This window comes from Podarcis gaigeae, assembly GCF_964106915.1.
Source record: "Podarcis gaigeae genome assembly, chromosome: 3".
Classification (NCBI taxonomy): domain Eukaryota; kingdom Metazoa; phylum Chordata; class Lepidosauria; order Squamata; family Lacertidae; genus Podarcis; species Podarcis gaigeae.
Genome location: NC_139680.1, coordinates 25698344 through 25722535, shown reverse-complemented (window position 1 = coordinate 25722535; position 24192 = coordinate 25698344). Strand labels below are relative to the sequence as shown.

Genomic DNA, 24192 nt, shown 5'->3' with positions numbered 1-24192 from the left:
GTGTCTTTCTCATATATAAAATTCTAGTTCTGCGCTCTTCACATCCTTCTTCATGCTGATAAAATTTCACCTGATTACTATTTGAAGGTTTTGGAACTTACCTTGCTATGTATGCAGAACTAGCCCAAAACATTTAATGCTTGAGGTGCTGCCACCCCCCACCCTCAGCCCCATAAACAGAAGCATTCCTCTTCACTACAAATATCTGCTGCCTAAGGCAGCTGCCTCACTCCGGCTAATGGTAGGGCCGACCCTGTGTGCATATTCAGGGCCTTGAGCTCACATGTCAGTGAAGTGGCTCATAAGGTCAGTTTGATGGGAAAGGCACATAAATAATTTTTACGTGCAACAAGAACAACAAAATGTGCCAAGTGACTTACAAGCCATTTGTTAAAAACTAATTAAAAATATTTCCAGTTATTTATAGATCTAAAAGAACCCTCTACTGTCAGCAGGCACTGGACTCTTTCCAATGTTAGTCACACTGAGTGTACACCTGTTAAAGCACTGAAGTGAAAGTTGGAAGGTCTGAGAAAGCTTTCTGAACACGGGGCATACCACAGCCTGCTTCAAGGACAGTGGTCATTCTGTCTCAAGGTGTTAATTTTGGTGATTAACAGCGGAGTGGGGAGGAGGGATGTAGTTACGACTCCTACTGCTAGCACTTCCTTAGGCAACAATAATTCAAGCCAGGGAAACAAAGTTATAGGACACCTCCATAAAAGATGCTGTCCTTAGATTATAGCATCTAAGTGTCGAATGTGTCTGGAGCCATTTACTGGGCAAAATGAAATGCCTTGCAAATGAGTCACAGCTGGCTGTCAAGAGTTCATCATCAGGAATGGGCAGACATGGTTATAAAAGGACTTTCACACCAGAACAGCTGCACTGGTCAGCGGTCTGCTGATGGAATGGCAGCAGGAAAGAATACACTTCAATGTCATAGAACAGGCATCCCAATAGGCTCAAAGGTGTTTTTGATTGGATTCACCCTGAATTTTCCATCACCAGAAAAGGATTAGCAACAGTTCTGTTTTCTCAAGGAACAGCATGGGTGCTTCATAACAGAACAAATTCTTATATTTCGCCTTCTGCTTCCTCGTACCTTTGTTTTGTTGTCAAAGCAGGTGAATCCCGAAGCAAAGTCTAAGGTGAAACACAAGCTTTCTCCTTGCCAGCTACATGTATAGGTTTTAGACTGGGAAAAGAGCAAAGAAAGCATATAGGATGAACAGCACTAAACCACAAGCATATTGATTATTTATCACATTTCTATTCCACCTTTCCTATAAGGAGCTCAAGGTGGTGTACATGGTTCCTTTTTCTTCCCATTTTATCCTCACGAGATAGGCTAGTCACAGTCTTCCAGGACAGCCTGAGGCCATCCAGTGAGCTTCATGGCTGAGCAGGGATTTGATACCTGGTCTCTGAGGTCCTAGTCCAGTGCATAGCTGTCAACTCTCAGATTTGAAAAAAGGGATCAGCAGCCTCACGTGTCCCGGGGTCAGTCTACGGGATATCTAACAATCTGGGTTAGCAGTGGGAAGCAGCGGGAAATGGCGCAGGAATAAGGGAATTTCCCACAAAAAAGGGAAGGTTGACAGCTATAGTCCAGTGCTCTAACTACTGCACCACAGTGGCTCACTGCTGGTTCAGGAAAGTTAGAAACATTGGAAACTGCCTTGTGCTAAGTCAGATCGATGATCCATCTAGCTCAGTAATGTAGAGACTTTCCTAGGTTTTAGGCAAATTTCTCCCAGCCCTATTTGCCAGTGGTGGATGGGGTCAATGCAAAAAGCCAACAGGGATATCCCACACACACTTTCTTCCATGCACAACCATTTATACACATCCATGCACAACCATTTATACACATCCATGCACCCAGCTGCACAATTTATTCTCACACATAGCACACATGCATCAATACATACACACATCAGTTTTCACACTTCATGTACACATAGCATACAATCAAACCACAAGTGGTAATCAAGGTTTGTTCTTAGCTTACTGCTTATGGTTTGTCTAGAGGAAGCAGACCATGAGCCCAGGTGTGCATGTAACGCTAGGCCAGACTATAGGTTGTTTCCCAGCACTGTGGCTGCAGCAGGAGTGGGGGAGAAGTGAAGCACACATGATTTCAGCTGTGTGCAGCAGCATTTAAACCAGTTTGTTTTAACTACTGTTAAAAGTGACATGTAAAATAGGCCACTGAATAATTTTGGTCGAAGATGAAATTTTGAAAGCACATCCTATATTCATTGTAATGCTCCGTTTGGGACATTTTTTTTAAAGCACACAGAAATGTGCACCTTATTGATATATGTACTCTGTGGGGTACTTTATGCAACACAGGCTGCTTAATGCCCTTCCAATACTGCTTAACACCATAGACTCTAAGTAGTGTACAGTAAGGTAATCCCCCCCAAAAAACCCATACAGATAAATTCAGTTTAAAATTAACCATAAAATAAGAATAATACACTATGTTATTTCAGTAAGCACAATCTCTTGTGCATGTGGATTACTTAAAGAAGGAAGAATAACAAAGGCAAAACTGCACATGCACCAATTCTGAAATCAGACATTCTTCATAAAAAAAACTGGAACTAGAGTGGAGCAGAGTGCAAGGCAGAACCAATCTAGAATTGAGGAATTCTGCTTAACAGGACCTCACATCTCCTTTAGGAGCTGATGTTCTACTTTGGGAAAACTGCAATAGATTATTCTGTGCTCCTAGAGTCAAATCTGCACCAGCATTTTTTCAGTACCATCCCTCCCCCCGGGAGTATTGCTTCTGCCTTGTGATAACAAAGCCTTATTTCAGTTTTCTGTACACTCGTTAAAAGCACCTTTAGAAGTATGCTGGCTTGATCACAGAGTAAATCAACTTCAAACTCAGCTTCTGTGATCTTTATTCATGTTGATTCCATGCACCATGCTAAAATTAGTACAGCACAAAAAAACTATGCTGCATGCTTATTTCAGTTTTCCTCTGAAATGGTAATGAGTATGATCAGAACTATACAACCCTATACTAACCATTACCAGCCTTAAAACAAAACACGAATATGAGACACACAGAAATGTAGGGAGTTATTTGTATGTATCATTTCTTATATCACTAGTATGGCTGAATATTTATGCAGTAGCATTGGCACAATTGTGTGGGGGGGCATATAGCACTCTGCATGTTCCATTCCTTATTGTGCTTAAGTGTACAGAATACTTGCAGTGATCTTATTTTTTATGTTGGTCCTTCCTCTGCCTTAATTTGGATAAGGTTCTGCCCCCTATACCAATATAGTGCCTTGATTTATGATATAATATAGTGCCTTGATTTATGAGTGGATCAGGGTAGCATACCAAACTTAGCAGGTTGTGCAAAGGATCACCATCACCTTATGCAAACAATGGCAAGAGCTTAACATAGTTCCATGTCATCATCAGTGCTTGAATTATAATGTTATGGCACCTTGAGCTACTGTGCAGGGGTGGGGAATCAGTGGCTTTCCAGCCAGTATGGCCAATGAGAGTTTCAGTCCAACAACTTCTAGTGGGTTGTAGGTTTCCCCATGCCTGGTTCAATGGGTTGTAGTTGACTTAGTAAGAGTAGGCCAACTAAAACCAGTGCACTTTCGTTAGTCGTGGCTAATGCAATGCAAAACAAAGCAACAGGGGAAGGGGAAGGTTTTAGCTAAAAGTGGGATGGAATTAAAGGGGTTTGGACTGTGGATTTCATCATAGACCCTCTTGGTTGTCCCCCACCCCCAATTATTCAAGCACTTGTTGTTATTCCTTGGAGTCGCTATTTCAAGCCTTTTATATCTCATTGCCTTCCTGCATGTACCTCTGGACAGCATCCGTACCATTTCCCATTATAATCCCCCCATATGTTTCAGAATCAGAGGCATGCACTGATTAAAACACAATAGTATAGAGTCACTGTTATAGTTCAGGAAACAGTATGGTTGCAAAGTTATGTAAGACTAATACTGTAGGACACACCTGCACAGATGAACATAGCATTATAGAAATGTTAGAGAAGGGGAATGGGACCAGTGGATCTGATCCCCACCCCTCACCCATTGTTGGCAGGCCATTTTGACAGGTGAGTGGGGCCCATCCACCTCACATACTACGCTACAAAGGAAAAGCCAAGCCAAGCCAAACACATGGGGATTTGAACTTACTGCCAATCCATGCAGATTTCAGGATCCACTTTCTACAGAGGGAGCTGATCACAGGTAGCCTGCACTCAGGGCCTATTAGACTTCAAGCTCTGCATTCTACTAGGATTGGTTGCACTCATGAATTCAGCAGGCACAGCTGATTCCTACTGGCTTGCTCTCATTTGCAGTCAACTGATTGGTGGCAACAGTAAGCCTCTCTTGCCAGTGCCCAAGGGGGAGTGTGCTTTAAGGCACCTTGTTGTATATTGGCAGGCAATCCTCTACTTGCTCCTCACCTGATATTACATATCATGTCAGGTGTGCAGAAGACGGATGTGGTTGGGGGAGGGAAAACCTCATGGGCCAAACTAAGACCCATGAAAGGGCTAATTAGGTGGGCTCCAGTTTCCCCATGGCTGTATTAGGGTGCTATAGTTAGGGGCTTAAACTTGTAGGTGCTCTGTGTGACATTCATGGAATTTGCTTTATTGTTTTTGTAACTGATGGAAAAGCCAAACAGACTTAAATTTACCCCCACACTGCCAAAGTTTACTGCTGAGGGCAGATGTGCAATTGATTCTTAAGACTGTGGGTTTCTAAAATTAGATTTGAAGTGAAATGGACTTAACAACATAAAAATGACCAAGAAAAGTGAAAGTGTAATGCATTACTATACATAATGAAAACAATCTAAACCTTAATTGTGTAATTAAAGCCGTTCTTCTGGCAACAAACAGATAATTATCTTTTAATGACCTCATAAATCTAGCCTAATTAAACAGCTTTTAATATCTCATTTGAATTTATAGAGCCCATTATAGAAAGTTTTATTTTGCATTGTTGTCCCAGGGAGATGACTGATTTTTTTTCTTCCAAAAAAAGTATAACACTATTTTAGCTACTGCCTGAATTTAGCATTAGCTGCCAGGCAGCAATTATATGCTTCGGATGGAGAGGTAGCTGCTACTGAATCAAGTTAGCAGGGATGTAACACCACATTGGTAGATGTGGAACTCATTGCAACATGGTGTAGTGGCAGCTGTTAACTGACATGGCTTTAATATAAAACACTTAGCATACTTATCTATGGACTTCGCTGCTCATTTGATGGGTTCAAATAATTTAGTTCACAGAAATTTCTCTTTCCTCCTCCCCACAAGGATGATAGAAAAGCCATTGTAAAATGTAGAAAATATGATGAGGCCAGTTCTCATATGATCCAACTTGCATTATTTTAAAATGTGAAAAATATTAATAGAGAAGTATGTGATTTATTAATTTACTTCTTAAAATTTAGACACTGCTTGATTGAAACAACAACAACTCTCAAAGCGGAGGAGAGTAGAAGGAAGAGCATGAGAACTCAAGGTTCATTTGTGCTCATTACATAATAACACTAAGCCACTAAGTCCAAAATGTGCCATTAAAACAAACCATGGCTTATCTAAACAAACCATGGTTTCACATTATGCCTGAACCCAGCCACTGTCTGGATGTTATGTGGCACCCTATAAGAATCTTCAAGAAAGTTTGCGTGCCCAAACAGATCTGCCTGTCTTTATAATATAGAATGAAGTTAGTCATTACTATTTCTCTGTTAGAATGTAACTACATTAAGGCTTCTAAAATGTTTAGCTGCGTGTAGAAAAATATAGCTATTTTATTTTATGGAGACTACTTTAGAATTTGTAGCACCACTAGGTGATAGTGTAATAATAGGCAACAGTGGAAAACATCAGCAGGGGCATATAATGTAGCATCTGATGTGCTTCAAATCACGTAGGTGGTTAGAATAACATGATTAATGCAAGCTAAGAAAACGAAACTGGCAGCAGAATTCTGAAGCAGACCTGCCGGGAAGTGATATTTGTTCCAATGAAGTTACAGGAAAAATACATTACTCAATATTAATATGGATAGATTTTTGCCACCTCTGTGTTTGCTCTATGGGAGAGTTCAGATTAAGATGTGGGGCATAAATTTCAACTTTCATTTTCTAAAAAAAAAATAAATGTCAGAGGAGAAGGAACTGTGTCCAGTTGAAGAATGCTATTGACATTGACCCACTGACTTTTGTGCAATCAGATTTATTTGGCTTAAAATTCATCTTCTTTTGCTGTAGTAAACTGGGTGCAGTGAGTAAATAGTGCAAGCATACGACTACGAACCACACTGTGAACAAGTAAATCAGTCAAAGCAGAAGCTTCTCACATAGGTCATCAACAGAGTCAAATCATTGCCTTCTGTTTACCTACACTACAGGGACACGGGTGGCGCTGTGGGTTAAACCCCACAGAGCCTAGGGCTTGCCGATCAGAAGGTTGGTGGTTCGAATCCCCATGATGGGGTGAGCTCCCATTGCTCGGTCCCTGCTCCTGCCAACCTAGCAGTTTGAAAGCACGAAGTGCAAGTAGATAAATAGGTACCGCTCCGGCGGGAAGGTAAACAGTATTTCTGTGCACTGCTCTGGCTTGCCAGAAGTGGCTTAGTCATGCTGGCCACATGACCCGGAAGCTGTACGCCGCCTCCCTCGGCCAATAAAGCGAGATGAGCGCCACAACCCCAGAGTCATCCGCAACTGGACCTAATGGTCATGGGTCCCTTTACCTTTACCCTACACTACAGCCCCAGATCTCTAGCCTGCTAACAATAAAAATAACTTTAAATCACACAACTCATTCAGCAACACTAAAATAAAAAAAATACAATTTAAACAACTATTAAAACTATTGTAAGTGACAGGAGCATTGTTATCCAAAAGTCTGACTGAACAGTCAGGTTTTAACCTGGCATCTAAGATGCAGCAGTGTGAGCATCCCTCTGATTTCAAAGGGAAGGAAGTTCCAAAATTGGACTGCCAGCAGGGAGAAATTTTGCCCTTGCATCCCAGCCAAATGAAGGGATTCTCAAGAGGCTTCCCTTGATCAAGTGTAACTTCCAGACAGGAACATGTCCAGGTAACCTAAGGTGAGACTGGAGTCAGAAGGAGGCTGTTGCCCCACTGGCTGCTACTCAGCACACTCATATATATGGGACATGTGTTTTAAAATTAGTTATTATTCTTACATAGATGTTGAAATATCATGCTATGTACATTTTAAATTACTTACCCCTGTTCTCTGAACTTCCAAAAAAATTGCTTTTTGAAATGATTTTTCCCATACTGCCAGGTCACTCCCCAGTTCCACATTGAAATAGTGGCTCTTGCCATGTCCAACCACAACACTGAAACAATATGGCCTCTGGTCTTCAAGCTCATAGTCTTGGTGAATACCTAGATATAAGTTTGCTTGTAGCCAGCAATCATCATTAAGCCAGAGCTGAAAGACATATTTTAGCAAGCGATATTTCATCAGAAAGGAGTGCTGGAAAATGTACATACTTGCTCTTTGTTCTTGTTAATGTAATTCCCTCTATCAAAGAACATAACCTGCTGAATGTGAGGATTTCAATTTGAGAATTAAAGTTATGCAGAAAAAGGAGGAACTGTAGTTTCATTGTGATGTTGAGCATCAATGACCAGGAGCAAAGCAATATTAATATATATGTTTTATATTTATTTTTCTGGTTCTCCTGGCTTTACCATTGGAGAACCAGGGAAAACTGATTTAAAGTATGTGATGATGATTATTTATTGAATGTTGCCCATCAACAAATATTTCCTGGATGGCTTACAAACAAACAGACTGATTAAAATTAATGAAGAGCAATGCAAAACAGTAAAATAAAGAACCTTTACAACAAAAGTAGATCAAGAAAATAGAAATAGCTCATTTGGCTCAATACAGCAAGTTGTTTTTGATGACAGAGATTCAGTCTACCCATAGTGTAAATCTCATTTATATTTTTACTTAGCGCAACATTCCCCGAGGAGCCTCAATAAGTTTACAACCAGTATGTAAAAGCAAAATCAAACTGTTTGTTTCAACATAAGGTACAGTCACACAGCCTCACTCCTGTGTTGAAGTGAACTGGGAAACCCCATAAATTGGAAGTTTAGGGTATGAATTGCAGCATTTAGGCCAGAGTAATGCTAGGGGGGCAATGTATTTCAGACTGACTTGCTCAGTGGTGATCTACCGTCAGATATCTGATATGTGCACAAATGTAGGGGTGAACCCCAAAAATATGATATTCAAATGACAAGTAACAACAATATTAATATGCTAAAATGCTAAATCGACACTCATGTGTGTTTTAATTAACACTGGAGCTTGCGACAAACAATACTGTCATGCTGATATATTTTAATAAAAGGTATCCCCTTTAGAGATCCTGCACATCAGGGTATGCAAATCAAACAAGCAGCGTTTTTAATTATGAGCATATAATATTAGTTTTATGCTTCACAGATTGCTTTGTTTAAATATCTTCATAATGGCATCCCTGTGAAGCAGTAGAGCCAGGAAACATTATGATGGTAAAGTTTTTTGTTTTTGAGAATCCCAGACAGAAAACCTACCAAGGGGAGGGGAGAAATCAAACCGTATATGCCTTCTGCAAAAAAAAAAAAAAAAGTCTAACACGTATTTCATCAGTATGCAATAACCAAATGACTTCATATTTAGATTTGATTTTGGGCTATGTATGTATCATATATAAATATATATTAGTCTTATGCTATTGGTTCTTCATTTATTCACACTGAACTATTTTAATGCTACTTCCACATGGTGGTACAACAGTGGGGAAAAAACAGATATGAAAACATGGGACAAAGTGTGTTCTCCTTCAAGGAGAGCACGTGTTGCGGTGGGGGCCACCAGGACACTCCAAAGTTGGAGCTGGCTAATTTACCGTTGGCCACTGATGCGACTGGGGCTTCCCTTGTTGTTGGGAAGAGATTAATGTTGCAATTTGTTGATTGACAGCCAGAAATGCTAAAACTTCTTGCACTAGGCTAGGGCTTCCTCTTTTCGCCCATGCATTGGATTGCCCATCCCTCCCTCCCTAGAATAGGGTTGTTCACTTTGACCTTGCTATGCCTGTCATGGGGTTGTCTGCTTTGGAGCAGGGGCCCGGTAGGAATTTTGTCTATCTGGCTGATTGGCTGGGGCCATTTGGTTTTTGCCTACTGCATAGCAAATCGTCACAACTTGTGGGGGCAGATAGTTGCAACCCATGCCTAAGCAACCACTCACAAATTTGTACTTTAATAAAGTTGTGGCCAAAATTATGCCAAAAATCTTGAACAAAAATTTTGTGTGATGTGTGAGTTACTGGGGTGGACCTGGGGACCACGACACACAAATGCCTGTAGTTGGACAATGGCTTCTTTAGCTCCTCTTTTTGTGCATCATCCCACTCCTGCCTTGGAATTTGAAAGCAGATGATGGTTCTGTCCATGCTTGGCCCTAAGCAGAGCAGGGAGAATCAGGTGGACAGCAGGTCTGAGACCACCCAATATATGAAGGGCATTAAAGGTTATTCATTTTTAAAAAGTTCGTATCATGAAAAGTCAGCAAGGAAAAACTTGCTTGCATAAACAACTCAAAGGAACATTTTCTGCAGAACAAACTGCGCCTTAGAATTTGTAATAGAGAAGCTTTAATCTCTTCTGAAAATTAAGTTTACTCCAACCTAATTGATTTGCTCTAAGTTTCCTTCATTATCATTTATACTGAAGTGTCAACAGAAGAATGGCTAGACTTGTACACTGAAGCTTTTTGTGTTTCAGTTAATGTATTCATCAAGACTGACAATTAAGTGTTCATTTATTAAAATGTCAGGAATGTAAAGGGCTGAATCGTGGGCAGCTTATTTCCAACTCTTCCCCTCCCCACCTCAAAATGAAAACATAGCATCAGAATTTGCTGTTAAGTTGGCTTCTTCTTGAAATTAACCCTACCAGAATATTAGGGAAATAAAGAAAACAAAGGGCATGCATCAGTCCTTGGGTAAGAACTGAATGTGTCTACCTATCAAGATCACAGTTTTCCAGTCATTCAGAGTGTGTTCCTCTTCTCTAGGGCTATCAGACATTCAGGCGTCGCTGTAATGTTTAATGAGGGAATGCATGCAAAATTCAAAACATGTACATTCCACCAAGATCATATAATAGTTGATTCTTGGAGCTTATCTGGGTGACCAGTTAACTGTTCAGGCATATGTGATTTGATTGGGCTTGATGTTTTAGACCTGCATATTACTTTATACCAAAAAAAAAAAGTCTCAAAGTTAGCACCAAACCTGTTTGTACTGTAAAGGAGAAACAGAACTGCATATAATCAGCATACTGAGGGCATATAATTTCACTCAAGTATTAAAACAGCATGCGTGGCAACATTCCCCAAGCCATGCCTTCTGAGGAAGTCATGAAGACGGGACAGGAACCAGCACAAAGCCATGCCTTAGAAGTTGCCTTCCATTGGCAGAACTTTGTTTCATCCAGCCTTGTGGTGGAAGCATCCCTCCTGGATGTCAGTCAGCCCTATCACCTGAAATTATTTTTACTTGAGATGTGAGGCACCAAATCTTGAACCTTATGCATGCAAAATAGTTGTTAGGCCACTAAGCTATGCACAGGAACATCAGCTGAAAGGGGCAATCTTACTCCCCCCACAATACATTATATATGAAATGGATTGTGTTGAATAGGGGTAGCCAACATGGTGCTTCCAGATGTTGTTGAACATGCACTCACATTATTCCTGGCTGGGACTGTTGTGAGTTATACTGCAGCCATATCTGAAGAGCACCATGTTGGCTCCCCTTGATAATTGGGTTTGAGAATTGTCCGCATTTGTTCAGAATGAGCCAAGGCCTGATCATCAAACACAAATAATGGCAATAGTTCATTGCTAGGAACTAGCTTTGTAATGTAGATTAAGTTTTGGCTAACTACTTCTTATCCAAGAAAATTAATCTGAACACATTCTATTTTAATTTCTGAAAATCACAGTCTCCCATTCCAAATGTAGTCCATACCTTAACAGGAGACCTACCTTGTGGACTTTAAATAGAACCTCACAGAGGTTATAGGTTTTTTCAGCTCGTACCCAGTCTAGAGTGCTAACCTGCAATACCAAAAGAAAATATATATTATTAGATACATTGGGTCTAATACTTTTTGCCCAAAAAAGATATTCTCCTACTATTCTATAAACTTTTAATTTCTTGTATTTATTTTTTTTAATCTGGTTGTTTAGTTAATTGAAGGCTATGTGTTCATTCTCTGGAGCAACAACAGACAAACATAGAATAGATACCGTTTTTATTTTTCAAAAAGCAGGAAATTTGAGAACAGTTATTCATTGTACAATGGCTATTCCTTCTGTAGCAACTCTTTTTCATGCATCACACGGAGGCAGCAAATCTGGGCTTTAAATATGTATCATTACACGCACCCTGCTTTCTTTTGGGAACTCAGACTTGCTTAACGTAGGGCTCCCAGTTGGGTTCCCCACTGAATAGGCTGTAACTTGCTGAGATCTAACAATATGACAGCGCTATGTGCCCATAGAGTGCTCTCTGGAAAAGCCATAAGGGAAAAGTGAACTCTGTTCCGCAGGTAGTGCAAGTATAGTGCAAGTATTTGCCTAGCAGCAAATGTGGAGGTAAATTTGAAGAGACTCATCATTGTCTTAAAACATTTTGATAAATCGAGGCATTGCAGCAATCCGTAAAACCCATATAGGCTTACAGGATCAAGCTTTTGTTTGAAAAGCAGCTTATTTCATCTGTTGGAGACGCTGTGAAACAAACCTCAGGAAAACCGCTTAAGGAATTTTTTTATCCTAACACCATTTAAGTCACTGCTGAGGCCATGGAGTTAAAACATATTGTAATAGCTATTTAGAAGTCCCACATTTGCCCTTGTAATCATATTTATACCATTATTATGTGTTTTTTAAAAAGTATTTTGCTTAGCCCTCTCTGGGATTATAGTTACAATGAAGTAGGTAATCAATATAGTAAATTAATAAAAAAAAACTAATGGAGAGGGAATTAACCCCCCCCCAAACCCCTTCACTGAATATCTGATCTTTATTACAGATACAGGCATCACTGTTGGCTCTGACAGACAGTTGACTTCTTTAGCCAATGATGCTGTTGCACGTTGCCCCGATCGCTGAGCAGTGCGAGATTCTAGGGGTTCCAGGCATGTTTCCTTTTGGAATGAGGCACAGTAGATACTGTGGTGTCTTTATGATGTATGGTTTATTTACACATATGTACAACTTGAGCCTATGATGGAGAGATTCACAGCATTAACATCCCAAAAGTGTCTTGCTTCTCCCATAGCAGCAGCCTCAGATTCAACACAGCTCTCAAATATTGCTTTGACTTTCTCTCCTGCTTGCTGCTTTACTTTTAGGGCACATCGCTGCAAAACTCCAACCCCAAGCTGTGGCTTTGTCTGTTGAGGGAGGGGTCCCCACCCATTGTACTATCTTGCACAGAGCCCCTTAAGCCCCAATCAGCTCACCAGGAAGCTAGCTTGGCTATTTCCCAGATTTAAAAGGCTTGATTAGCTTTTAACACGTGCTGGATTCATGCAGTAGAGGGGCCTGGCAACCCCCTTCCAAAATTCCTAACAATACAAAAGAAAAAGAAACAGGCCCAGTTATTTGCCTTTGCACTGCTTTTATCGAGAATAATCTGCTATCCAATGAATCTGAAGGGCTATGTTTAACCCGTTGGGTGAAGGGAAAAGAACTTCCTTAAATCCAATTGCTTTCAATCATATGGCCTGTGGGCTGAATTGCCAGCCTTCCTATTAAGAAGTGGTTCTGTCATTCCTTTTTGCTACGCTGTTCTTTCCTTTCCTGTCATTCCTTTGCTTTGTGTAAAATGGCTTTGGCTTTTAGCTCTTGGTGCCAGAGCTGAATTGGTCACGAATGACCCCCTGCTCCCTGTCCCTATCAACAAAGGCTTAGGGTTCCTCACCGTCCTCTATTATGTTTAGGATTCCTTTTATCTCTCTGATGTTCTTGCAGCCTGCCAGGCTTTTTGCAGCAAAGATTGTTGGGGGTGGTACAAAGGGCACAGAGTATATTCTGAGTGTTAAAAAAACAACCCCAAAAGTATAACACTTAAAGCTATATTGAAACTGTCTGCGTATCCCAGTGTGCAAGGTTATCATTAGAACATGAGTGACATTTTATGGGCTTTCAAGCAGCAAAATGCTCACAATACAATGAGAGGAAATTGACAGTATTTGCAGAATTCTTCCTAAAAGATGTCATATCATTTGTAACTATAAAATAGTACCCGGGCCACTGGTACATCGTAAGATCCCTAACTCCAACAGAGAGCAAGATTTTTTGGCTGCACGACTCAGAATTTGGAATTCCTTCTCTACAAATCTGCTCTTAATTGCTTGAAATACTTATAACAGTGGAAGCATAAGTCGCAAATCAAATGATAGGCCAATGGTTTAAATTTTATTCTTGGTACAAGCTAACCATTTGGAACGGTGGGATTCCAACAGCATATGAAAAATTAGAGAAGAGGGGTCAGACTTGAAAGGAAGGTGTAGCCATAATTTTATGGTGATAAACCACACTCTAGTTTCCACAGGCCCTTGTCCAGTTTCCAGGCATATGGCTGCATAATGGGATACAGTTTGGCATACTCAGGATTTTACGAAGGGATTTTGATTGGCTGCGTTCCAGTGAGTGGTCAACAGCACCAATCCATAATGGTATGCCATATAGTAGTTTTGGATTTACTTTGGCATTGAAAACCTTTAGTGTAGCAGGAACATATTGGTTCCCTCTATTGGAAACAAACAAACAAACAAACAAAAACAAACAAACAAACAAACAAACAAACAAACAGGTGATAGCCAAAGCACAGGTATCTGCCACGTTTAGTGCAAACTTGCGATGGTTTTTCCAAGCATTCTGTTGCAAGTGAATGTCTAAGTATTTAAATTTTTTGACCACTAACAAGTGGAAGAATGTAAGTTCAGTGTTATGATTGGTGCATGGAGTTATGTGGCTCCTATTACTATAACTATGGACAATTAGGTTGCTGTTACTGAATCGGGGCGAATATTGCAACATGATAATAATTACCCCAGAATTAACTGAACAATGTTGTCATAACATATTATTGATATTTTATACACCCAAAAAGACAGTCATTTTCAACATTACTGAATTCCTATTAAGCTCAGTTGTATTGTGAACATTCATCAACTTTCAACTATTCTGTCATATTACTAGATTTTTCAGTACAATAAATAATCAACAAGTTATTTACTGGATTACAGTACCTTAAGTAAAAGAAAAATCTGTAAATCTTTGATGAGAAAGGGTAGATAGGAATGAGCTGGCAAAACTCACACCAAATGTGGAATGAAGAATGCTGATCTGTAAAAATTGTAATTGCTGACCTTAAAACTACATTTCAGTGTTACCAAAATGTCTATAAGCGCTTAGAAGAAATTGGTGTCCCTAATCTAAATGATTCTATTTACATTTGTAAATAAGGACTGAAGAAAACTAAGTAATTTAAAATGGCTCTATTCAAATAGTAATATATCTTTTTCTCCCTTTACAAAAAATAAAAATAAAAATGCTTTTTTATTTCTCCTGGTTTTTTTGTAAAACTAACATTCTGTTGATGCTGCCCTGATTTCACTAAGGTCATATGTTATTATTTCTCTGGATTAATAAGGCAGTGTGTGTGTTAATGGGCAGTGAATGGACAAAGTGGTCCTGGCTTAATCCAGTAGCGCAGGCTGTGCACACTTGTTTCGGAATTTATTATTATTATTTATTGAATTCATATACTGCTCTATAGGGACGCGGGTGGCGCTGTGGGTTAAACCACAGAGCTTAGGACTTGCCGATCAGAAGGTCGGCGGTTCGAATCCCTGTGATGGGGTGAGCTTCATTGCTTGGTCCCTACTTCTGCCAACCTAGCAGTTCGAAAGCACGTCAAGTGCAATTAGATAAATAGGTACCGCTCTGGTGGGAAGGTAAACGGTGTTTCCGTGCGTTGTTTTGGTTCGCTAAAAGCGGCTTAGTCATGCTGGCCACATGACCCAGAAGCTGTACGCCGACTCCCTTGGCCAATAAAGCAAGATGAGAGCTACAACCCCAGAGTCGGCCACGACTGGACCTAATGGTCAGGGGTCCCTTTACCTTTACCTTTATACTGCTCTATACCTGTAGGTCTCAGGGCAGTTCACAGGATAAAATCAGAATATAAAACCACAAAGTACATAATCAAAAGAAAACCCACAACACATTTTTAAAAGGCATAGGATGTAAATCAAATCAACCAAAGGCCTGATTAAAGAGGAACGCTTTTGCCTGGCGCCTAAGGTCTATAATGAAGGCGCCAGGTGAACCTCCCTGGGGAGCGCATTCCACAGAAGGGGAGCCACTGCAGAAAAGGTCCGTTCATCTGTTTGCACAAGAATGGGATAGAATTTAGCTTATTGAAGTAGAGTCTGCTTGCATGGACAATGTGTATTAGAAAATGACTAAAAAAGGTTCGTTGTTTTGAACCTAGAACACAAGTGCTTAAGGTTCATCAGAGAAACTACTCCTATTCATATTGTCCAAATGAGATACTGTTTAATAACCTTGGCTACTTTGGAGAACCAAGTTTCTTCACTGTGTTATAGGTGTCTGCTCACTGAACTTGAGTCTAGGTGCTTTGTTTGCCTGGTAAAGGAAAGCCTAGTACAGAACTCAGTGCATAGGGCAAATGAAGACAATTTCCTGCCAAACGTCTCCACTGTCATGGAGGAGGAAGCAGATCCACATGTTATTCCTCAGTGTGGGAACTCCTGAGAGTGTAAGCAACCTATCTTGAACTGCTTCCAGTCTAATCAAGCCTCACCGTACACCTATTGATTGGTTTCTCAGAACTCCAAGAGGAAAGGACATTGTACGTGAAGTCCAATACCCACTGTGAAAATGCAAGAAGCAGACAGTCACCGAACCTGACTCCTTTGTGTTAAAAGAAAGACAATTGACCTTAGCTTAATAGTGCATGGGAAGTACCCCTACAGGACCAGCCCTTCCAGATCACCCAAACCTATATTGCCCTAGCATAGCAGAGTTTCCCAGTGTTTCTGAATGTCTCCATTTCCTTCTGGAGTGTGTCCTCTGGAAGAATAGCATAAGGGTTGCATCAGGAAATGTGTTTTCCTCCAAGACACACCCAGCATTAATATTATGGAACACGGAATGTTGATATACAGACTTGCCCCTCTCCCAGAATTCTTTAATTACCATCTGATTTATTTAAACATAATTAAAATGAATTAGAAGTGGGAAATGCCGAGTAATAGCTTATTGAGAATCTTTTGTGATCACATTTGTTTGCTGTTTTATTTAACACGATAGTCTTGAGGACAATAGTTCAAAAGACTTTGCCAGCAACAAGGCAAAAACGTAATTTCCAGTCCCTAATTAGCCTCTTGAGCAACTGCAGTTACAAAATAATTGCCAAGGCCTGCACCTGTCCAATTCATGAAAAGTTGTTTAACTCCTACAGGGGCCTGTTGGGTGCCATTTATGAAGTCTGTCATATATTAAACTACTTTCCCCAAAGGTAGCAAAAATTGTGGTATCTCTAAACTTGACAGATTTTGTACTCCTAACGCCACATATATCAGAACACCACATATATCAAAATCCCACAACATAGGCATTCAAAAAGTTTGACTGAAGGGGTACAACTATGCAGCTGAGTGAGGCTGAGTGAAATAAATAACATTTTACTTAAAATGATACAACTATTTTTAAATAAAAGTAATAGTTAGATCTAAATGCTAAATAATCCTTGCAAAAAGAGGAATTAACTTAATTTCCACACTGAAAATGAGACACCTTGTGCTAGTTTTCTTGAGACAGCTTCATTGCTTGTACTCTTCTTTTAGCAAAATAATATGGGAAATTAAAGATGTACAATCTTATGTACTTGAATGATGTCTAATGGGTTGCAGATATCTCTGTGTGTGGATTTGATGCTTGTAGGAGTACTCAGCTCTCTAGAGTCTCTGAATTTTAAAGTAATCATTGTTCCCATTCGAAAAATGGAAAGAAAAAAAACAAAACACCCAACTAGTTGATCATATTCCAAACAAATATTTCCAACAATAAAAGAGCAAATTCAGCAATCTTGCTCATAGTATAGATTTCGTAGATAAAAACAAACAAAACAAACCCAACAAAGCCTATACAACCCAAGCAAATAGATTAAAGCTTTCTGATATGTCAGTTTTGCTAAAAAGGTACCATTGTGATCAAGGGATAAAGTCTTTCCTTTCTAGTGAATGTTTTTGCTGAAGTCTTCCTACAGTTCTTGAATAACAGATTAGCTTTTAAAAAAAATCTGGTTTAACCCATCTAGATTGACAGTGCTGATACACTGCTTTGTCCCTATAATTCAGCATTGATGAATGTGCTGATCTTCGCAAGAAGGGCTTCTTTGACATGTAGGTGCCAGATTTTCTATGCTGATGTTAAGTGAATTTTTCAAGAATATATATAAATACACAGCAGAACACAGTTCTATGCATGGAAAGGCATAGGAGTGAAGAGCTTTCCTCTGCACTGAAATGAGGGAGCAAAAGATGGATTTGAGGGAACAGTGTGCTGGTAACCCTGATGGGTATGAGAATGCAAGGTGGCCCAAGGTCAAGGGGATAGAAGCACAGGAAGAGGAAGAAACTCAAATGACTTCAGCAGAGTGCAGAGGTGTGTGTGTGGGGGGGAGAGTATCAGCTTCAAGAGTCTAAATGAGGAGAAATGCTCCTGGAACAAGACTGAAAAGTGAGGCCCCCCTCCAGCAATAGAGATTCTGTTGGAGAAACTGGAGATGGAAGGAGGAGTGAATTTTCTGCATGGGCACAAATCACAGTGGTACCTCGGGTTAAGAACTTAATTCATTCTGGAGGTCCATTCTTAACCTGAAATTGTTATTAACCTGAGACACCACTTTAACTAACTGGGCCTCCCACTGCCACCGCACCGCCAGAGTATGATTTCTGTTCTCATCCTGAAGCAAAGCTCTTAACCCGAGGTACTATTTCTGGGTTAGCGGAGTTTGCAACCTGAAGTGTCTGTAACCTGAAGCGTCTGTAACCCGAGGTACCACTGTATAAGATAAGCCAATAGATGCAAGGTCAGTGCCTTCTATATAAGTGATTATGGCATGTCAGCTTATTCATCGGCCCATGAGTCGGAGTCTGTGTTATGTCTTGAATTGCTGAAGCAACAGATATATTTCCACATAAAAGCTGTATGTATATACCAACTTGTGGAACTGTATTTCTGAAGCCTTATCTTCTGCAGCAATAATCTATTTTGGACCTTAAGCAGCCCGTGTAGTGACTGGAACTGGGGACAACTTCTGCTGTGTGGGTATCTCATATCAGAGTCCCAACAGATTCCACAATATAACATTAGTTGCAGTTACACCTATTTATGAGGATTCTGCAAGATCCCTCCTATTTCAGGTGGTTGGGAGCTTGATATGAGGGTGCTGGTTGCTAATTTCTCTCTACTGAAATAGTAAGGATGGTGTTTTAACTCCTAGAAGACAAGGTACAGGCCTAAGACTCCCAATAATCTTGGGTCCATGGGGTTAAAATGACATGTATTTGGGGACCTAATGTTTACTGCATCCTCAAGTAATCATCCAGCAGAGCTTTTCTGATCATCCTGCTGGTAAGGATGGGACCCTTTAGGCAACAGAGGCCTTCTGACTGTTTGGCCCATCATTTTGTGAAAATTCATGCAATTTTGAAAACTACATTGTTTAGATAGGCAATATGAATTTTCTCTATTTTAACCAATCAGCATTTAATGGTGTTTTATTGATGTTTTTTATGGGTGCTTTATGCTGATTTCATTCTTATATGCTGTACTGACACATTTTTCTGAAAGTGTGGATTATACATATGTAAACAAGTAAATTAAACCCCACATTTTCCATCTGGCAAAAGACGGGGGGGTCGGTACTTTCTGAAGTGTTTTTGTCTCTCCTTTTTCAAGGGGGGTGGGATCTGATTATCACAGGGAAAAGCCATATAGCTATTTTCCATTTTCCCAGCCCACAAAATGGGGGCTGAACAAAATGTGGCTCACAGTTTAGACCTGACATTCATGGTAGTTTTTCAGTCATACAGTTGTCTGTTTCATTTTTAGGGGGTGTTTTCAGTGTGTCCATGTGTCCAAAGTGGAGTTTGGGCCTATGCCCCAAAAATGTCACCCCACACTTTCCATTGCCTAGCACATCAGTGGTGTCTGGGGGGGGGGGGGATGGACCCTTAGATAGTCATCGTAAGCATACGTAAATCTCTGGATCAGCGGCTTAATATTACTGACCTGAACTAAGCAATGCACAAGGTTTTGCATGACTAAAGGCAACCCCATCGTCTTATGGAATGCCAAGTAACTAGTTTTTGAATCAAAATGAACAGTGCAACAAAACCTTATTTAAAAGCACACCTCCTGCTGAGGTGATTGTGGTTTTTATAGCAAAAAAGAATTATGAGTAAAACAAAACCTTTAAAATGTATCTTAATGCAAGTATTCTAATCAAAATGACAAATTTGTTTGTGACTCAGCAATTCATTATTATGGCAAATAGGGTAGCAGTGCATAAACAACTTTGTCTCCTTCTAATAAAATTAGAAATATTATTTTGTAAGGTTGAAGCTATGAGTGTAGCTGTATTAGAGGCTGTATTAGAAGAACTGAGGTTGAACACATGAAACTTACAAAAATGATGGTTCAAAAAAGGGATGTGCATTGTGGAAACTCACAATAAACTTTCTATTTAGTCACAAACCAAGCTGTCTTAATAGTTTTCACAACCAGTGTTGTATGCATGCTTGGAATGCCAGTGTTTGGAAACTTCATGAAATCGATGGTTTAAGTCAGCCTTTCATCTTGATTGAAAACAGTTGTTAACTGTCTGGTTTTAAATCAAGCTGCTCCGATACAATTCTGAACATGTTCATATGTGCATGTAATACAACAATGCAAAAGCAAAGTTGGCCTTCCAAAGTTTTTTGGAAAATTCCTACAGCACCTGTTTTTTCAGTTCTGCGAGCTGTTAGGATTGGGTCACAATCCTGGTTTTGTCCTCTACATTGATCTGTGTGTCTGTATGCACTGATGAAGAGAAATGACTATGAAGCTGCAAACCCACATAGTGTGTAATTGTGTTCAAGAGGTCAAATTTCTTCCATCGCTATTTGAACTCTGTCAGTTATATGCTATGAAAGGGAGGCACATGGCTTGCTATATTTTACCTTTTGTTGTCAGTGAGTATAACTGTTCACTGGTAGCTCTTGTCTCACTCACCCATAGATGCTTGGCAATCAAAGGGTATGACTTGAAATACCCAGTTTCTCCTAAGAATTCTCTGTTCAATGTTCTCCTTTAAACGTCTCGACTTACTAGCTGTGGAGCATGGCATTCTGTTTGCCCTCCGATAACACATGCTGAGAAGTGAAGCCAGGCTTCTGTTTGCTCCCCCTCTCACTAGGGAAGGGTAAGATAGGACTTGAAAGTTTCAAAACGCTTAGGGCGCTTCCTTCTCTCTTTACCAAACTGTTACATGAAATCGTTAAAAAGTAGGGACATAAGAACGGTCTCCTGGATGAGACAAATGGCCCGTCTTGTCCAGCATCCTGATCTCACAGTAACCGACCAGAGGCCTACGAGAAGAACCCAACAAGGACAGGAGCACAAGAGAAATCTCTGTACTTTCCAGCACCTGGTATTTAGAAGTGTTACTGCCTCTGACCTACTGGATCCAGGCCAGAGGCCCATCTAGTCTAATATCCTGTTGTCACAATGGCCAACCAGATGCCTCTGGGAAGCCCATAATAAGCAGGGCCCTGAGTCCAGCATAGCAGTACATCCAAGTGCTAAGTACCGCATTTTTTTGCTCGATAAGACGCACCCGACCATAAGACAGGATAGTTTTAATGGGGGAGAACAAGAAAAAAAATATTCTCTCCCTCTCTGCGCAGCGCCCCTTCAGCGAAGCGGCAGGAGAAACAGAGCCCCTTCCATTTCTCCTCCCGCTTTGCTGAAGGGGTGCTGCACAGAGAGGGAGAGCTGCACAGTGCCTCTCCAGCGAAGCGAAGCGAAGCCAGGAGAGCAAGAGGGATCAGTGCACACTGACCGGAGGCTTCACGTTGCTTTCGCTGAAGCCATGGAGCCTGCATTTGCTCCATAAGACGCACACACATTTCCCCTTACTTTTTAGGAGGGGAAAAGTGCGTCTTATAGAGCAAAAAATATGGTAACTACTACCCACTTGCTAATATTCTGTTCCTGGAACAGCATGATGAATGATCAACTCTTAATGCCTATGAATAAACAAATGCATTTCGTCTCTATAATAATAGTTGGTCAAATGTCCTTGGAAGCTCTTAAGTGGAGATGGGTGCCCACTATCCTTTGCTGCCCTACCACAAAGTTTAGGCAGACACATATTTGGAGGCTCTTCACAGAAAAGAAAATGAAGATGGTAGTGTTGCCCAATAACATGAAATGCAACTCCTCACCCACAATAATACAGCAAGCAGACTTAACATGGACACTGGTACCAGAGCCTGCAATAAACCCAGATGCCAACTTTGCTGCCCCATACACCCAGACAACACCATCACTGGACCCAACAACACCAAACATATCATCTCAGGCCTATTTAATTGCTCATCTTCTAACATTGTGTATGCCATCAAATGCCAGCAGTGCCCTTCAGCTCTCTATATTGGACAAACAGGCCAAACCCTACGCCAAAGGATAAATGGACATAAATCTGACATCAGGAATCACAAGACAGAGAAGCCAGTAGGAGAACACTTCAATCTCCCAGGACATTCAATACAGGATCTAAAAGCAGCTGTCTTATTGCAAAAGTATTTCAGAAACAGACTTGAAAGAGAAGTTGCTGAATCACTAAGCTGAAAACTATGGAGAAACCTGGTCTTAATAGAGATATTGGATATGCTAATCATCTGCATACAGCCCAAAGCTTGTAATTGCAATATGGTAGTTTGTACCAGTCAAATAAACTTATTCTACCATACTCATTTTTAGTGTTCACAGTCTATTCACATTTAGGAAGTGATTAACAACAACTTCAAATTAGCAATGCTAATTAGTGATAATGACAATGTTGCTTTTTGTGATGGGCACACCTTTTTATAAGGAGCCAAAGGAACTGCCAACACGTTTTGACAGTCAACATCTTGCACTTAAAAACACAAGATTGGCAAATTGTGTGAAAATTTGACCTCCTGACACCACAACACACTGACTTTCAAATTCCAAGTTTCAAAATATCAGCTATTAGATTAAGAATAAAGCATGCAGGTTACATAAATATGTGCAAAATAGGCATGTTGTTATAAATTATTGCTTTGCATAATTCCCTTATTTTCCTTAACTAACAAAACTGGGTTTTTCAAGCAAAGGATTTGGCACTGTTTGTAAGACAACCTTGTTACCAGGATTTTTTTAAAAAGAAGCGGGTGGAAGTTCCACGTGTCATTTTTTCCCTTCAGCGTCATATTATATTGTTGTAACTAAATACTTCCCTATCCTTTATGTTAAGTAAAGAAATCAGTATCTTGCGCCAGATCCCACACCACTAAATTGTTTGCCATTCCATCTCCATGCATCATCTTAGTGTGTGTGTGTGTGTGTGTGTGTGTGTGTGTGTGTGCCTAAAGCATGAAGGAGGGAACCTGTGGCCTTCCAGTTGTCAAAAGTGGCTGTAACTAAAAATACAAGGCTTCATTCTAAATATGATGGCGAAAGAAAATTTTGTCCAAGAGACTCTGCTTTCAGGATGGGTCCTAGACAGATTTTGAATGAGCACCAAGGCTTGTGACCTTTTTCTCCAGAGACGTGGATTGTAGAGGAAAAGGGTCAAAAAGCCCTACTGCTCATTCAGTCACCATGCAATTGTACTCCTGCTCCTAATATCTCATGCTATCACATCTACCACAAACCCTGCTACAATTATAATGTATTAGTTAGCTAGTGATGCTTTAGGTACCTGCATCAGGCCACCTGGGCCTCAACTTTGTCCCAAAAAGCAAAGAAAGCCCTGATGACATTATTAAAGCCCTGAATAAGTCCTGCTCCCAGTGATCTCCATGTTTTATGCATGGGAGAGAAAGATTAACAGTGTCTGAAAGAGTTGTTGTGAACATCCTTTTGTAAATTCCACTGTGCTTCATTATTCAATAGGAAGGGTCATTTTCTGTTCCAACAAAAAGAATTTCAATAACAATCACATGCGAAAAGGTTGCTTACCGGTGGCGTGCTGAATATGTAGAATGACGAACCCTTCAATGCCAGGAACTTGAATTTATAGAGCTGAGGGGAATCTGCGCCCTGGAGCCTCTCATTCACCCACCCCATATGAATGACCTGCAGAATAAAATCTTTGAAAATGAATTTCAACTCAGTCTACCAGAAGTTATATATTACATAATCCTGCTGGCCATCACTTCTAGAAGAAGAAAGCACGATCTCTTTGTCCTGGGCACACCAATGCTCTAAGGTCTCTAATGCACAAACCCTCAACATGCAATAATAATAATAATAAGAAGAATAAGAATAACAACAATAATTTTTATTCATACCCCGCCCTCCCCAGCCAAGACCAGGCTCAGGGCGGCTAACACCCGATATAAAAACAATTGATTGAAATACAACTTAAAAACAAGATTAATCTATAGAGCACCCAGGTTCTTTCTGGTGTTGCTAAAACTAACTGAAAGTCATTGCACATAGAAGCTGAACAATGTTTAATAAAGTACATAATCTGATGTATGTGCATAGCAGCACAGCTGTCGGAAACTGAGCAATGTGCAAAAATACCCACAAGGATTTGAGAATACGTACATATGGCATAGCCATCGTTCAGCGACAGAGGATATACTCTGCATGCAGAAGGTCCTAGGTTTAATCTCTAAGATCTATCGTTAGGCATCTCAAACAGTAGGACTGGGAAAGACTTGACCAAAACTTGGTGGATCTGCTTCCAGTTAAAGAAGCAAGATGGATCA

General features: G+C 40.3%; 2 protein-coding genes across 5 annotated transcripts in view; both read right to left on the bottom strand.

Annotated features, from left to right (window-relative positions):
* Nucleotides 1–24192, bottom strand: part of TPO (thyroid peroxidase) — a 550495-nt gene that overhangs the window by 103373 nt on the left and 422930 nt on the right. The gene's annotated exons all lie outside the window — the stretch shown is intronic.
* SNTG2 (syntrophin gamma 2) overlaps nt 1–24192 on the bottom strand; it is a 218689-nt gene that overhangs the window by 7718 nt on the left and 186779 nt on the right. For 3 of the 4 annotated variants that reach the window (XM_083730445.1, XM_083730446.1, XM_083730448.1), the window contains exons 12-15: nt 23435–23551; nt 11120–11191; nt 7286–7495; nt 1106–1198 (exon numbers count right to left, since the gene is read on the bottom strand). In XM_083730445.1, the coding sequence (XP_083586571.1) occupies nt 1106–1198; nt 7286–7495; nt 11120–11191; nt 23435–23551 (492 nt within the window). The remainder of the gene's footprint in view (nt 1–1105; nt 1199–7285; nt 7496–11119; nt 11192–23434; nt 23552–24192) is intronic. The other variant, XM_083730447.1, reaches the window with a different exon arrangement.